This window comes from Hibiscus syriacus, unplaced genomic scaffold (genome assembly GCF_006381635.1).
Source record: "Hibiscus syriacus cultivar Baekdansim isolate YM2019G1 unplaced genomic scaffold, ASM638163v2 tig00117048_pilon, whole genome shotgun sequence".
NCBI classification, from domain to species: domain Eukaryota; kingdom Viridiplantae; phylum Streptophyta; class Magnoliopsida; order Malvales; family Malvaceae; genus Hibiscus; species Hibiscus syriacus.
This window is the reverse complement of record NW_024063538.1, coordinates 14,573,447-14,592,294: the sequence shown is the minus strand read 5'-3', so window position 1 is coordinate 14,592,294 and position 18,848 is coordinate 14,573,447. Positions and strand designations below refer to the sequence as shown.

General features: G+C 33.0%; 1 protein-coding gene across 1 annotated transcript; it reads left to right on the top strand.

Moving 5' to 3' along the window:
• The first annotated feature begins 17,794 nt into the window (after positions 1–17,794).
• On the top strand, positions 17,795–18,497 carry LOC120197434 (lachrymatory-factor synthase-like). The gene has a single exon (XM_039198966.1). The coding sequence runs from the start codon at positions 17,829–17,831 to the stop codon at positions 18,315–18,317; it is 489 nt and encodes a 162-aa protein (XP_039054897.1). The 5' UTR covers positions 17,795–17,828; the 3' UTR covers positions 18,318–18,497.
• The last annotated feature ends 351 nt before the right edge of the window (positions 18,498–18,848 follow it).

Genomic DNA, 18,848 nt, shown 5'->3' with positions numbered 1-18,848 from the left:
AACCATTTGTAATGGGGAGAATTTGTGATAACTTATTGGCCTGATGCGAATTAATAATGTTGCGTGTAAAATAGCATAACCCAAAGCAGAAATTGGAAGTTTTGATTTCATTAGTAATGGTCTTGCAACTAATTGGAGGCGTTTAATAAATGACTCTGTAAAACAATTATGTGTATGAACATGAGCTATAGGATGTTCAATACTTATTCCAATTGACATGCAATAATCATTGAATGCTTGAGAAGTAAATTTACCAGCATCATCAAGACGAATTATTTTACAGGAAAATTTGGAAAAACATGCTCGTCATTTAATTAACTAAGCAAATAACCTCGCAAATGCTAGATTGCGGATTGATAACAAGGATACACGTGACCATCTAGTCGATGCATCGATTAAAACCATAAAATATCTAAATGGTTTACAAGGAGGGTGTATAGACCCACATATATCACCCTGTATCCGTTCTACAAAAATTAATAAATTCATAATCTATCTTAGCTGGTGATGGTTGAATAATTATTTTGCCTTTAGAGCAAACATTACATGAAAAATCATTACTTTGAAGAATCTGGTGGTTCTTTAATGAATGACCACATGAATTTTCAATAATATTTCGCATCATAATTAAACTGGGATAGCCTAACGGGTCATGCCAAATAATAAAATTATCAACAAACTTTTGATTTATAATAGCTTGTGTTTCAATTGTATTAATTCTGGTGTAGTACAATCTAGAAGAGTGTGCCGATAATTTTTCTAAAATTATTTTATTACCTTGAGTTGTACTCATAATATGAAGATATTCAACATCTTATTCATTTATAATCTCAATATGATATTCATTATGACGAGTATCTTTACACTTAATAAATTTCTTTGAGACTTCGGAGAGTATAACGCATTATTAATTTGGAATTTAGTTCCATTTGGTAATAATATATTTGCTCTTCAGGAGCCTTCTATGATTTTAGTACTTTCAGATATAGTACTAACATTAGCTTGTTGCATTGTAAAATGAGAAAAATATTCCTTATGCTTAAGTGTAGTATGAGTAGTTGCCATGTCTGTTAAGCATAAATCATCACCATTGCAGATTATATTTGAGAAGTAATCATATTCTTCAAGGAAAAATATAAATATCATAAAAATATTCAAAATATATAAAATATTTGAAAATTTAAAACATAATGACTATGATGTTTAAAAAAATAAATTGGCATAAACATTATTCTTGTAAATAATAAATTGAATTGTCAATTATTCCTTTCAGAATGGTGAAGAAATCCAACATTCAAGAGTGTGATGTAAGACGACCTACACTCCTCCAAGGATGAAGAAGAATAAAAAGCCTTGTCAGTTCCCGATCTAGGAGAGACAAAAGTGTCGCCCCAAAATTGAAGCTTTCGGCTGCAACAAAGAAAGTGAAATGGATTAGAAAAGTTATGGTAATGAAATGAAGATAAGTTAAGTGAAAATGGAAAAGATAAAGTTGATAATCAAAGTATGGCTGCGAAAGATGATGATAAATGGAATTATTGATGAAGATGGATGGTTATGATGTTGTTGATAGTATATCAAACTCACCAAAGAAGAAACTATGTCATAGCAGCATAACCATGTTCTCTACAAACTTGCTTGAGGGATGGTAAAAGTGACTTAAACCCACTAGATAGAAATCTATGAATTAAAAGTATCAGGATGGACAAAAGTGATGCCACAAGTATGGGAACTTGCTTAATCGATATAGTTCTAAAAAGAACTTTAAAGATAGATAAACTCACAAAGTTATTAGATTGATAAAGTTGTATGCTTACAAATGAAAATGTTAAGCTATTTATAGGCCTAAGTTCATAGGACGAATACAAAGCAATTAATATATGAATGTTCATCAATTTGTAGGTTCACTGCACGTCAATGTGAACTCAAATAAGGCATTGAATGGCTGCATGTTCCTTCATTAAGGATTTGTATCTTCTTAGCCGAATGCATCCCCCCTTTGATAGCTTGATGTATACACAAGTTCAGCCCCCTTTTGTATATCAAATTCGACCCCATGGAGACTTGAAATGCATGCATTAGTGTAGATGCATTGGATGAATGTATTGGATTAAATTCACCTTCCCTTGTCGTGAATGTATGTTTCAAATTCATCTCCTTTGTGAACTCAACCATTCGGAAACTTGCATGAATTTTCTTAATGAATGAATTTGGAATAAATGCATTCATCTCCCTTAAATGTGAGCAAGTCTCTTGGATGCCTTGAATGAATGTGCATTGTTTTCACACCATAATGAGATTCATGTTCCATCTTCCTTGTACATTCACACCATAATGGATTCATGAAGGTGGAAATGCTTCATATGTGAACATGGCTCTTCACTTTCCTTGGATGAGTATATATATATGTGTGTGGCCGAATTACTCCTACAAACCAAACAAAACAACCTAAAGAAATATGTGGAGCTTAAGATAACTTATATATAATTAAAAAAAATTAAAGATATGTATTCATAAATTATAATAGTAGTTTATATTTCATATGATAATGATCAGAAACATACTATTATAACCTATGATGTAACATGCATTAAGGAAAATGTTCATAAAGGATGAGAAACATAGCACATATTATATGCATGGTTAAGAACACTGAAATTAGATTAAGGAAATAGTAAAAACTATGGAGAACTCCCTTTTGTTTCATCTTGAGTAAGATCAGAGTGCTTGACCATCCCTGTCGTATTCATTTTTATCATTTCCATAAATAAATTTTTTTTCTATTTTCTTTCCTTTATCTTTTACTGATTGTTTATAAAGCTCCCTAAGATGCTTTAGTGTACGTACAATACCAATGGTTTGTACCACTTCATTGAAAGCATAAAGATTATGCTTTCTTAATCTGATCTTTATCACTCTTAGTATCCATATAATCCCACTTCTGGTGGTTATAAGATTTCTTAAAATGATCACTTCATCCATGTCCTCGACCATGATAATGACCTCAACAACGTCAATAACCACGGCTACAATTGTTGGTGATGCCTTTATTTGTTTTCCACTATAAGATGTTGCATTCACTTTGGGGAATAGTTTGACACCAGTAGGATAAGACACATGATATTTCATTAACAATTCATTGTTTTGTTCGGCCATAAGAAGAAAGATATCTACTCATAATATTTCTCAAAACCTTTTTCACGATATTGTGTCTGCATGACAATATTATTTGCGTGAAAATGTAGTATGTTTTTTTCTAACATATTCTCATATGTGATACTCTGACCACATAATTTCAATTGTGAAGTAATTTGAAACATGATCAAGTTATATTCATTTACCGATTTAAAATCTTGTAATCTTAAATACAACCAATCATATCGCGCTTTAGGAAGTATAACAATTTTCTAGTGGTCATACCTTTCCTTTAGATTATCCCAAAGAATAAGGGGATCTTTAACCGTCAAATATTCATATTTTAGTCCCTCATGGAGGTGACAACAAATAAATATCATGGCTTTAGCCTTATTTTGAGCATATTATTTATTATATTTCTTAATAGTTTCACCTAGACAATTTGCATCTATGTGTATTTCGGCATCTAAAATCCATGACAAATAGTTCTTTCCGAAAATGTCTAGACCCACGAATTCTGATTTTACAAGATTTGTCGTTGATATACTAACATAAAAAAAATAAATTAATCAAAAAATGATAAATATTATTAATAACCATCTATTAATACAAACTTTAATACGATATAAAGCTAATAACGCATCAATAGATAAATTAATCAAAAGTATAATAAATATTCAATGATTTGAACAATAAAGAAAACAAGTTAAACGAAATGAAATGTTTAAATTTTATTTATTATTTAAAACTATTTAATGACATAAACTTAATATGAACTCTTAAAAAAATAAAAATTGATTAAAGATAGATAATTTACCTCAGATTAAATAGAGATGATACTTGATTTTTTGGAAGTAATATTTATGAATAAAATCGTGCTGATAATGTGTTATAAAATTATAGCGTACATATAGAATACTATGTGAGTAGATAACAATATTTTATTGGGCATATCTTACAAGTTTGTAGGTACAACCTTTTATAAGCTAAAACCCCATAAGTTATTAGAACCATATGTTACAACATTTACACCTTAAAATGAAACATCCACTTAAATATTATTTATAACAAATTTATAATAATTTTAACATAGTTTAATGATCCACTTAACCCATAATTTGAACAAATAGTTATCCAAAAAGAAAATTCAAACAGGCAAACAATCTTGATATAGCACGTCCTTCAATATAAAGAGAAAAGCTTTTAAAATGCTTAAATAGGTTAAATTGTGATTTTGGTCTCCTTACTATACTCATAATATTGATTTAGTCCTCATACTTTTCTTTGATCATTACAAATTTCGGGGACTGGGGTTATCAGCTTGAACTTTGGTATTTTTTTGTTAGCATACAATAATATTATCACTCTCGTCACCTCCACGCCCCTTAACCTTTCCTCTATATATAAACCTTCTACTCTATATATAAACCTTATAAGATCATCTTTATATAATAAATATTCCTAAGCAAAGGCCATCATCCAAATGAGAACCTGAGAAAAAAAATATAAGAACCCTAAAATGATCAAACCACGTCCTTTAAAAAAGAGGTACAATCAGAATCCGTAAAGAAAAAAGATGAGAGAAAGCAAAAAAATATAAATATAAATCTTTATCTCATTCATCCCTGTGATGAATCATATACGTATTTAAACGAAGTATAAAACATTGTTGACTATTGATTAACTAATGAATGGTAAAGTTAAATGATCAAATAATGTCAATTAAAAAGATAATAACCTAAATTCCGAATTTGAATATTAGAGTATATCAACTTGTAATGCAATGCTTGTAATTAGTTTGTTATCAGTTAGTTCAAGTTAGTTCTTCATTAGTTAGCTGTTGTAATTTGGTTAGTTGGTTAACCTTATAGTTGTATATAAACTAACCTTGTAACCTTTCTTTGAATGCAAGAAATCATTATTCATTTCCAGCTTCCTTGATTGTTATATGGTATCAGAAGTTTGTTTCTCTCTTCTCACGCTTCATTATGGTTGAATCATTGAATGACAATTTTGATAACGGTCTGACAATCCTGGCATGATATTAGTGAGCCAGTTGCTTTCCAATGATAATTTGCACAGCTGGAAAAGATCGATGATGCTTGCCTTATCTGCAAAAAACAAGCTTGGATTCATTGATGGTTCCATTCAAGCTCCTGACTCATCTATGGTAAACCAGTTCAATGTTTGGACAAGAGCCAACAATTTGGTCAATTCTTGGCTTATCAATTCAGTCTCCAAAGACATTACTGCAAGTTTACTATATCATACGACTGCTGTTTAAATGTGGAAAGATTTGGTTGATCGTTTCCAACAGTCGAATGGACCACGTTTGTTTCACTTAAAAAATGATTGTAGGAAGCTCGTGCAAGATAAATTGTCAGTAAGCAATTACTATACTCAGTTGAAAATTGTTTGGGATAAATTGTTTTCAATTCAACAACTATGCAGTTGTCTCCAGTGTAATTGCGGAGGAGTGTAACTCATGCTTGTTGAACAGTAGCAAGAACAAGTAATTCTAATGGGGTTAAATGAGTCTTATGCTCATATAAGGGGACATATTCTTTTAATGGATCCTCTTCCTCCCATTTCAAAAGTTTTTCTCTAATTGTTCAAGAAGAGAATCAAAGAAATATGCAATTTCTTCACCTTATTTCTGAGCCTACCTTTGCTGTCAAGGCTCATTCTGGCACTAACGCTTGTAAGAACATACCCTTGTGCAGTCATTGTAACCTCCTTGGTCATACAAAAGACATGTGTTACAAATTGATTGGCTATCCACCTATTTATAATTCTAAGAATTCATCTTCTTCGAACTCTTCTCATGGTAAAAGTTCTCAAGTTATACATACTAATTATGTGGTTTCTCAGCAAGGCTCTCCTGCTGTCACTGAAGCTTTTACTCCTGAGCAATGTCAGCAATTGATTGCCATGCTCACTTCTCAGTAACAAACCGCATCATCTTTGGATATTCCTACCACTTCGATCAATACTACCATGAAAGGTAGGATCATATCACACATAACTGCTTATGGTGCTGGAATATCTGATTACTGGATATTAGACTTGGGGGCTTCAAGACATATATGTTATTCAAGAAATAATTTTGAATCATTATTTCCTATAACGAGTTGTTCAGTCACCTTACCTAATGGATCCATCATCCCAGTCAGCTTTGCAAGCACAGTTCGGTTTTCATCTGATTTTGTTTTACATGATGTGATGCTTGTTCCAGATTTTCGATTCAATTTGCTTTCAGTCAGTGCATTGTTAAAATTCTCTGATCTTAGTGTGTTGTTTTGCAAAACAGACTGCTTAATTTAGGAACTTCATCGAGTGATTGGGAAGGGTGAGCTGGTTCAAGGACTCTACTTACTACATATTTCCTCATTCATAACCAATATCTCATGTAATAGTGTTTCTAGCATTTTTTTTAGTGACTGGCATAATAGATTGGGTTATCCCAGTCTCCATGTTATGCATCTTCTTAAAGATGTGTTAAGATTCTTGTCAAGTTTGCCCATTGGTCAAGTAACAAAATTTTCCATTTCCAGTTTCTTGTTCTCATACTACACGGTTGTTTGAGTTAATCAACTGTAACATATGGGGACCTTACAAGCACAAAACATATTCTGGTCAGGCTTTATTTCTAACCTTGGTTGATGATTTCTCGAGATCTGCCTGGTTCTATTTGTTGCAGCATAAATCTGATGTCAACACCATTATACCCGCCTTATATCAATGATTAAGAAACAATTTGAAATTGATATAAAGTCGTTCAGGTCTGATAATGCTCCTGAGTTAAAATTTACTAAGTTGTTTATTAACTTGGGTATAATTCATCAGTTCTCATGTGTGGAAACACCCCAACAAAACTCTGTAGTTGAAAGGAAACATCAACATTTGTTGGTTGTTTCTCGTGCTTTATATTTCCAATCAAATGTGCCAATCAAGTTTTGGGGTGATTGTTTACTCACTGCAACATACCTAATTAATAGACTTCCATCACCTGCATTGAACAATAAATCTCATTATGAAGTCTTACATGGTAACCTACCAGATTACAACAGGTTACGAGCTTTTGGTTGTCTTTGTTTTGTTTTACATTGAAGTCTCAACAGGATAAGTTTTCAGCTCGGGCTTTACCTGCAGTGTTTCTTGGATATCCTCCAGGTATAAAGGGATATTGTGTTTATTTGTTGCAAAGCCAGAAGATTGTTATTTCTAGAAACGTGGTATTTCATAAAGGGTTATTTCCTTTTCGAAATACAAGTTTGTCTGACCATTCTGTTGTCATTTTTCAGGACTTTTGCTGCCAAAAGTTGTAAATGACATGGTCGATGCTTGACATATACATGGATTTGAACAGGTTCCTCTTGAACCTGCTGACTCGAATGATTGTGCTTCCCTTGGCTCTAATGACTCAACTGGTGGTGCTTCCCTTAGCTCTACTGACTCGAATGGTGGTGCTTTCCTTGGTCCTACTGATTCAAACAATAATGCTTCTCTTGAATGTGCTGACTCACACATAGATGTTTCCTTAGAACCTACTTCCTCGACTGATGATGTTTCAATACCAGTTCGACGTTCTTTTCGCACTATTCAGAACTCATCCTATCTTTAGCAATATTATTGCAATAGTGATTCCTCAAAATGCTTATATCCTATCAAAAGTTTTGTTTCTTCTTCAAAACTTTCCACTGAGTATGGAGCATTTGTTGCAAATATCTCGTCTGTTACTGAGCCATCTTATTATCATCAAGCTGTCAAGTCTCCAACTTGGAGAAATGTTATGAGTGATGAACTTCGAGCTATGGAAGAGCTTGGAACATGGACCATTGTTCCATTACCTGATGAAAAGAGTGTTTTTGACTGTATATGGGTCTATCGAGTGAAGTATATTGTTGATTGCTCAGTTGATCGTTGTAAAGCCAAATTGGTTGCTAAGGGCTTCACACAAGTTGAGGGCATTGACTACATGGACACGTTCTCACCTGTTGCAAAGATGACCTCCTTTCGAATCCTGCTTTCTCTTGCAAAAACACGTAACTGGCATTTGTTGCAATTAGATGTAAACAATGCTATTTTTATTATTATTAATATTATTACAAGCCCAAATATACCGACCCAGTTACAAAAGCCCAATACCTAGAGGCCCGTTTTACACCCAGACTGGCCCAAATAGTACCCTAAACCCATTTAGGGTTTATATCTAAGTCTCAACCACCATACATCAGTCACCATTGGATCTGATGAGATCCAACGGTCCAAGGACCTCCAGATGAAACCCTAGGGTATCATCACCCTAGGGCCACGACGTCGGCTGCCTCTCTGACATCTCCAACAGTCGCTGCCACGCTTCAACGGGAGCCTCTAGAAGACTTGAAGAGAACCGTCCACGTTGAGGGCTACGGTGAGTCACCACTATAGTTTGGTGACTCACTAAACTACAACCCTTTTACCCGGTCCGAGACGAGCGCTGGTGATGACTATAAAGCCATCAACCGAACCTGCAAAAGAGAGATACAAACGAGAAAGAGAGCAATACAGCAACCAAAACCACCAAAACATCGAAACAAAAATTAAGAGAAACCTTACCGAAGAAGCTGCGATGCCACCGGAGTTCACATGCACCTCCACGCGCCACCAAAAGCCTTCGAAAACTGATGTACTTTCATAGATTTGCTCCGATCGGGAGCTTTTTAAGGGAAAAAGACACTGGAATTGTCATTAGGACGGTCCGATCTACATTTTCGTGTATTTGATAATTTTTTGACCACCGTCGACGGTGGCCAGCGACGGAGTTGGCGACGGCAGACGACTGTCTGCCTTCCTCCGATTGGAGGAATTTAAAGAGAAGCGAGAGAGATGATATCTCTCTTGTACTTTCATAGATTTGCTCCGATCGGGAGCTTTTTAAGGGAAAAAGACACTGGAATTGTCATTAGGACGGTCCGATCTACATTTTCGTGTATTTGATAATTTTTTGACCACCGTCGACGGTGGCCAGCGACGGAGTTGGCGACGGCAGACGACTGTCTGCCTTCCTCCGATTGGAGGAATTTAAAGAGAAGCGAGAGAGATGATATCTCTCTTTTTTAGAGAGAGAAGAGGAAAAGAGAAAATGAGAGAATAGCCCGAAGGGCCGGTCATATTAGGGTTTAAATTCCTCTTCCCAAACGACGTTGTTTTGGGGAGGGGTATATGCATAATTTATAAAGGGGTAAACTATACCCGCAGCCATTCTAAATCTGTAACTTTATATTTTAGTCACTGAAATTAAAATTTAGATCATTTTGATTCGGTCTCTTAATTTTATTTATTTTATAATTTAGTCATTGACATAAATATATAGATTTTAAGCAAATAACCGATTTTTCCATTATAATTTTATTAGTTAATATTTTAATCCCTGAATACATGTTTTAATTTATTTTAATTTAATGTTCGAATTTGGTAAATGTTCATTTTAGTCACTAAATTATAAGGTAAAATAACATGTTTAGCCCCTATAATTTTAAATAACTAATTACGAATTAGGGCATTTAATTTTAATATGTTATAATTTAATCACTACATTCATTTTTTTCTATAAGTTTTGTTACTTTTTTATTTTTTTAATACTATAGTTTTAATTTTATTTATTTTAGTCACTATTTATTTATATTTTAATTTAATTTATTATTGAAATTTCAATATGTTTAATTCAATATTCTAATTATTATTTTAATTTAGTCATATAAATATAAATATATATATATAATAAATAATATTTATTTATTTATTGAATTTTTATATTAAATAAAAATCCTATTTAATAAAATATATATATTTGCTTTAATTTTATATAATTTACTTTTATGAAAAATAATCATATTTTAATATTATTTATTTTTTAATATTAAGAAAATGGTTGTCTTAAAACAACTAGAAGTCGTTTTCTGATATTTCTAAATAACTAAATATCCTACTTTTATAAATTATATTAATTTAATTAATTTTAATTATTTTTAGAGAAATGTTTAATTAATATTTATTTATTTTTAATATTAAGAAAATGACTGTCTTAAAGCAACTAGAAGTCCTTTTCTGATATTTCTAAGTAAATAAATATCTTATTTATAAAAATATAAAAAATATATATATTTATAAAATTTAATATATTTTTCTTAAAATTATAGTAATAAATTTGAAATCACAAATTATGAATTAAATATATTTTTGAATTCTTAAATTTCTAATAATAAAGACAATTTATAATTAATGAGTACCAATTTTGGGCATTATAGGGGTGCTAATCCTTCTCTAAACGTAACCGACCACGAATCCTTTTTTTACTAAATGTTTTTGGTTATATGCAGATCAGTTTATCTTTTAAATTATGTTTTCTTAAAAACTATTTTAAAAGATTGTTTTTAGGTATTTGACCTACCTAACCCAAAAAGGTCAATGGTGACTCCCAAAACATTTTTTAAACCAAAATAATTTATTTATTCATTTTACTTTTCCCGCCAAATAAAAATTTGTACCCGGGCAAAAACCGGTTACGACACATACGACATTAAGGTTTAAAAATGAATGCAAACAAACAAGTACAACCAAAAGGATAAAAAATGTCAACTATTGGCTTGATTCTCGAATGTCCGTAGCGGGGTGCTAAGCTATCATAACGTCCTAAAAAATTGAAAACTAATTTTAGGGGGTTCGTTTTTACTAAAATGAGATTTTCCTTTTAAAATAAAAAATATTTCAAGGGAGTCGCCACTAATCATTGTTTAAAGTGTGATTGGATCACCTAAAAAATATTTTTTTTGATTTTAATAAAATTGAATTTTAAAAATTATTAAAATAACGTTTTTGGTCTACATTTCCAAAAAAAGGGGTTTGAATCGATTACGTGTGGGGAAATGTTAGCACCCCACAATGCACGTAAATCAATACCTAGCCGATTAATCATTATCTTTGCAACGAAATTTATGAATTCAAATTTTAATTTAAGTAATGATCCTATTTAGTTAAATAAATATAATGTTGTTTAACAGATTAAAAGTTTAGAGAGAGAAGTAAACAATTCATTGCATTTAACTAGATAGAGTTAACGACCTAATATATAAGGTAGAGTGACATCCCTCTCATTTCCAACTAAAATAGTGAATTATCAATATTTCTTCTCAGAACATTTAATTTAAATTGTTAACATTTCAAATCAAAGGGAAACACCACCTAATATAAGGTAGAGTGGCGATTTTCCCTTATTCGGAAGGAAATAAGAAATATCATAATCATTGTATTTATATATGTAAGGTTATTAAACAAACAAAAGTTTTATTCAAGAAGATTACCGGACCTTTAAGATAGATAAAGAATGTTCGAATATTATAAGTATCGAAACTAAATCTTCGAGACTTATTTTCGATAAATCTAAATATGAGAACATTTTTCTTTCTACCCTCCTAATTGATTTTTAAGATAATTATTTTTATGGTTTTACTGGAGGATGTCCGTTCATTTTAAATTACCGAATTAAATTATCTAAGTGGATTAAGATAACTCTATTTAATAATTTAAAGTAAATGTGTATTGCCCTTTAATTTATTATTGAAAAGATTTAGTGATGCGGAAGAGATTATCATGCTTATAAAAAATAATAAGAATGTCATACAATCATAAAAAATTCATAGAATTAAACGATTTAATTACAAAATTTGGAATAATCAATCATGCTCGAATTAGGACCCAAATTAATTAGTCATGCTTATTAATAAAAATACATGACACAAGATTAGACAAACATAGGTAAAAAACAATGTAATCAAATTAATTAATTTAATTAGACATGTTTAAAAATTAAACGTTATAAAAGTAAATAATAACATGGCAAAAAATAATAATAAATAATAATAAAAATAATAAGGTAAATGACTTAACTGTATTAAAATGGAAAATTATAAGGGCCTAATTGTGAAATAAAATATCCTAAATTAGGAGTTTAAGGACTAAATTGGAAGTTTCTAAACCTAGAAAGTTCACACGCTAGATTAACCTAAAAAACCTCTAAAACATGGCCTGAACCGAACCAATTCTCTTGGATCACCCCCTATATAAGCCTAAAAAATAAGTTATTCCTCATTTCTAACCCCTTCTCAAAAATTAGAGAGCCAAATGCTCTCAAATTATCTCCTCATTTACAGTGTAACACCCTAAGCCTGATTGGCCCTAAAGTGCCACACTGGGCTATCGAGACAACCCCTGAGTTTCAAAACCTATTCATAAACATATATTATGCTGAAGACATGGTCCTAAGCAGTAGGTGCATGCATGACCTAGATCAAGTGCTACCTACTTAAGGCATTACACTCTATCAATGAAGTAGAGGTCTCACTCTTCCCTTAATCCTCCGCTAAGGGCCTCACCATGAGTACACCTCTAAAGGGTCTCTAACCCTAATGACTGAACATGCTACGAATTATCTAAATGCGACACTGATACTCCTGTGTATTTTTTGAATACAAACCTGACATATTGTGCATTATCTGATTACAAATTTGACTAGTATTTGGTCTCACATATCTCTCAGACACTAGCTACTAAGGGAACCCTAGTGTCAGATAGCATCGGCATAATTCCCACAAACATACTGAATGATCTCTAGGTCCTCACATAACCATCAGGTAGATCACTAAGGGAAACTCAATGTCACATAGCATCAGTACAATTCCCGCGCAAACTGAAGCATTGACTTGGTCTCACAAAGCCTTCAAGCCAAGCTTTAACATATCTGACATACTAAACTGATGGGACTATACATGCACGACTGAGACAAACAGACATAGGATAGGTCTGGTGGTGTGGTCGGTGGAATTTACATTCATCTCAGAGAAACAACCAATCCTACCGTGAATACAAAGAAGCCTAGAGATAAGAACCGAAATTTACGTGCATCAAAAGCTTACCCAATTGAATTGACATAACTAACTATGCAGATTTAAGTCCTATAGGACACATAATACTAACATTTCTAACCCACTCCTCACAAGTGTTCAGGTCTCGCACCTTAGTTTGTCCATGAAGTGACTCATGAATTAGTAATGTCCCACTAGGGCAACTAAGGTAACCTGGGTATACCTTAACATAGTTGGACTCACTAAAGTGAAGTCAATGTCACACTAGTTGTTATCTCGCTTGTTCTCTCATCTAAAACGTTAGGAAAAGGCTTACTTATTATTTGACAAACTGGCTAGCCCGATACCTAACTCGGGTTCAACTCTGAGTAGTGACACTCTATTCGCTCTTACTATACTTTCCTTTAATTCATCCTCGAGTTAGAGGGATGATTGTATGTCCATCATTCGTTGACATCCTTGTAGTACATGTTCTTATATATCGTAGTCTAATTAATTCATTATACCGCTTGTCGATATGTCCTCTATAATGATCCTTCGTTCTTAGTTACTCGCTTTGAGGCCTATAAGGGTAGATTGGTAATTTCAACCCCAATGGCATTTTAGTCATTTTCTAGTACCCAAGATAGATGTCCGATCTTAAATGATATTAAACTCCTCACTCTTGAGTCTATTTAACATCTTGAAGCCACTCAACCATTTTGGGTAATGATATCAAGCCTTTGGTATGGATACTCAATCTTCGGTATGGAAACCAGTCTTGCGGTATGGAGACCAGTCCTTCGATATGGAGACCAGTCGGTCTCGAGACTGAGCATTCGGTATCAATACTAAACCCTCAGTATCGATACCAAGGGGTCAGTATTGATACTTCTTCCCCCATTATCGATACTCCCTGCCTGAAATCCCTAACTTTTTCCTTAATTCATATAGTATCGATACCGTTCATCCCAATATCTATACTCAAACCCTAAAATAGTTATTTAGGCTAGAGAAAACACCCAAAAATCATCCCAAAGGCCATAGTTTGGTTCTTAATCATGTGCTAAAGCTTTAGTGAGTTAACTTGGGTCTTAAAGTGGCATAAAAATGTTTTCTAAACCTCTGAAATGCCATTTTGTCATAAAATCAAATATAAACCCTAAAATGTTTAAATACTCAAATCTTAGAAAAATCATTAAATTTATGGAAGCTTAACACTCCAAATGATTAGAAATACAATGCATTGATTTTAGAAATCTGCAATGAACCTCATTTAGCTAGAAATCACCCTCCTCAAGGCTTGGATGATGAAAACCCCTCTTTTTCTTATAAAAATAAAACCCAAAGGTTGAATCTTCAAAAATGAGGTTGTTGGGAGGTTAATTAGGATGAAAATGAAGCATAAAAGAACTCAAGATCTTACGTTGCCATAGATCTTGGAGAGGGAAGGAAGGAAGAAGAGAAAGGAAGAGGATGAAGAGGAAATGAGAGAAACACACGTCCAAAATGGTATAAAACCTCAAATTTTAGCTTAAATTTCCATCAATGGTCTAATTGCTCTTTTGGTCCTTTTCATTTTGTCCCTTATTTAAAAATTCCTTTTTATGGCTAATTGGGTCCCAAAACCAACCAAATTAAGCCCAACAACTTAATTTATAAATTTCATGAGGTCCACTTACCTCTAGGATAAACCCGAACTACTAGCCTGGAATTTCGGGTGTTACATACAAACAATGACCACCCAAAGTTCACCGACCACCACACCGATCGTTACTTTAGCCACAATCCTCGGTGGTCAAAATCCTAAAAATCTACCCCAAATGTTCCTCTATTCACCTTGAAACATAATCCGAACCCCAATCGACCATGCAACACCCCCTTAGCTTAGATCTATGAAAATAACCTTGTTTTTTTTACATTTTTCTCTAGTGACCATTCAGGTTTTCAGTGTCGTTTTGATGCTCTATGAACGTCAACTCTCCTCCACGAAAAAAAGGCTAAGTTCTATTCCTTTCTCTCAATTTTTGTGGTTTTTTTAGGCTTCAATACTCTAAACTCATCCCCTTTTCTTCGTGTATTGCAAGAGGATTAAATAGCCACCAAGGGGTAGTTTGTTTCCTTCGAAAATTGAAGATTTGGTGTCTCCGTTTACACCATAATCAACGGGAAACGAGATGTCTTTCATTTTCTTTTCGATTGGATTTGAGGTTTTAGATTGATTTTCTTGGTATATTTGATTGTGTTATCGTTTGTGTTCATTTGGTTCAGATTTGTTCCCTTTTTGAATCGGATACGATCCTGTTTCCTTGTGGTTTTTGAGCCAAAATGGTGGAAAGAAAGGTTCTTTCCATTTCTTACTGATGCGTTTAGCTATATTCGTTGGCGCATGGCTTCATACGCCAATTAATGATCGATTAGTGACCTTTGGTGTTCTTGGATATCTCTTGGATGTTTCCTAGCCATTGGATTAAGGGGCCAGATCCAACGGTCCAAGATTGGTTACACATGCTTTATACTTTAGGGTTATATAACTTGCACGAGATCTGGTCCATTTCATCCCAACTCGATCTTATGGCTCCTATGCATGTGGTGCTGAGACTGTTTTGGAAACCATAGCTAACACCAAGGTTTGATGGGTCAAGCTTGCCTTGTGAGTCTTCGTCTGGGCCTTGGATTTTCCTTGTTGGACTACCTTGAACTCAATTAGACCTCAATTTGCTAGGTCATGCAAATTAGGTTTTGTCACCCATGTTGATTTGCACTGTTGGACTTATTTGGACCTTTGACTTGGATCGGACACTAAAATAAAATGAAAATGAAAATAAAAGTGATATAAAATAATACTAGTTATATATATATATAATATATTTTTAAATATACTATAATATATATATATATATCTAATATAATATACTATATATAAATATTATATATATATTTTAAAAAACAATAGTATATACTAGTACATATATATATATATATATATATATATATTCAGAGATTATATATATATATATATATATATATCGACTATAATATAAATTCTACACACACTACATAATATTACTAAATAATATAAATAATATCATATATATATATAATGCAAAATGGATACGAACGAAAATAGGTGTCTACACTTTGTAGAAACATCGAGGACTTCGGTTGATGAATGAGTTAATTGTGTGTTACAAGTTCACCTTAATCTTAGAAAGTTGAAGATTTGTTCACTTATCTAAAAGAAGAATTACTCTCATCATTATATACTAGTTCTAGATACGTTTACTACTACTTAAGCAACTAATCTTGTTATCTCTCTTCTCGTGTTTTAACTTAAAAGCTCCAATTTTTTACAGAAGAATTATTTCACATTAGTAGGGGAATATTGTTATTGCTCTATTTATAAATGCCTTTTAATTATATTTTTAATATAATTAAATTATACTTTGGAAATGATGATTTTGCCCTCTCTATTCAACCTATAAATTGTAGACAATTTCATTCATTCTCAGATATCCCTATGCAATTGTTTGCTTTAGAAACAATCACTCTGATCTTTTTCTAAGTGTTGTTTTGAGTGGAGAAAATAGCAATATCACCAGAGTCCACTCCATCTTTCGGGTGTACGAAATTTATGGAGCCATGGTAACCTCGGGGGGAGGGGGATTCATCCATTCTAGCGATTACACATGTTTGGGCGAATTTGCTTCTAAGGTTGTGGTTAATACCACTACATGGTTAGTCGGTTCTTTGCATATATAATTCATTTTATATTTTTCCAATCAGTGTTAATGTTTTGTTTTGCAACAGTCTATTCTTTCAACAGTGGATAACACACATATCTTATAGACATAGTTACTCATATTCAAAACTTATAGGAAGAATAACATTCACTTTTACCACACTTTTACCATGGGATAAGTTATATATAAATTTATATATTTTTCATTGTAGGATTGCTCGTATTTATTGCTATTATCGCGTATAGAATATCAAATATAATTTGTGAAACTAAAAGACTCACGTTTATTTGACAGGAACAGTGAATCTTCTAGTCCATCTCCCTCCAAAAATCATCTTTAAACACACTCCACCACCCAGAAGACATCATCATAACTTATGACGTGGGAATCAATTGCCTTGTTATTTTATTCTGCAACCAATATTTTCCTTTCTTTGTATTTATTTCCCTCAGGAAATTTGTGATTCCAGCTGGTTCGTATTGCCGAGGTTCACTCATGTTAGAGTAGAGATTTGTCCTATAGCCTCTGCAATTTGACACCATTGTACCATTCAATTTGCTCTATTGTAAGCCATGCATTGAGCTAGTGGCGTTTGGGCCTACTGCCACCGGTGATAGTAAGCGAACAGTCTCAATCCTTGAACTAAATGCATGGATTCTAAGCCATTTCTTTTACCAAAATTCTCCACTTCCTGCTCACTTCGTGTGGATATCATTCAAGGGACCTTCCAACTTGAACAAATAATCCGACTCTTGAAAAAGATTGCAAACAGTTAGAATCCTTATGTAAAATCACAGCTACCTTTTAACAAACCACAATCACATAAGGGTCTACTTAGATTCCGCTAGATTTGACAAATAAAACACGACAAACAACGTGCAAAACGAGGCTACATAAAACAAAACTGTACACAAAATCATTTAGTGCTCAACCGGACCTTGCAAAGCAAAGACAATGCTCAGCCACTTGTAGACTTTGAGCCATTGCTTTCAACAGTACCTAATTTTTCTCTATATAGACAATACCAGCTTGCTTTGGTCTTTGCTAAAACCTAAAAATAACTTGTCTAATGGCTAAATGGGAAGGTAAGGCCTATGCAAAGCTAGTAGGCTGCGCAGCTGAGCAAGTGTGGCCTCTCTTACAAGATTTTTTCGGGTTAGACAAATGGTTCCCGACTCTCACCACTTGCCTTCCCGTCAAAGGTGTGTCGGGAAAGCCGGGGTGCATTCGTTTCTGCTCTGGCTTCAAAACTCCGGTCGACGGTAGCAATAAAGAAGCTATGAACTGGACTAAGCAAAAACTGCTGTCCATTGATCCGAATGAGATGGTGTTTAGCTATTCCATTGAAGAAGGAAATGTTGGTTTCGATTCGTATGTGTCGACGGTGAAAGTGTTGCCCGAGGAACAAGGGTGTGCCATTGAGTGGAAGTACGAAGTCAAGCCTGTCGAAGGATGGAGACTTGAGGATTTGGATTTCTTCATCAGTTCTGGTTTACAAGTTATGGCTCGGAGGATGGAAGCAGCTCTTCAACTTTTTCAAGCTTCAATGGATCAATAAGATCATTTCTTATTACTTGAAGAAATGTAATGGAGAAATCAATAATTAGTCAATCATCTTGATTGTAACAAACTATATTCAATATGAAGTACTTGTAGCCAAGTTATTTAGGATAATTATATATTATTCCATATACTTGTGTATGTACTTGAGTTAGATAAGTACAAACATAAGCACTTGGTATTTGTGCGTATTGACGAGTAAAATTCGATTCAACTCGATTTGATTCAAAAATATTTTAAATAAAGTTTGAATAAAAAAATATGACTTGTCAATTCTACCAACTTGAATATTCGCACCTAATTCCTCCTACACCTAATTCTTCTGTCATTTTAAGTTCATTTTTTTATCAAATTTGAATCACGTGTTCCTCTAACATTATAAAATATCCATGTAACTTCAGTTTCTAGTTTAACAACAAATTGTTCTTTTTACAATTGAATCCCCTATCTTTGCAATTTATTCAATTTCATTTTTACCATTTTTTAAAAATTCTCCTCATCAATTATTTAATAACATTATACTCTCGTC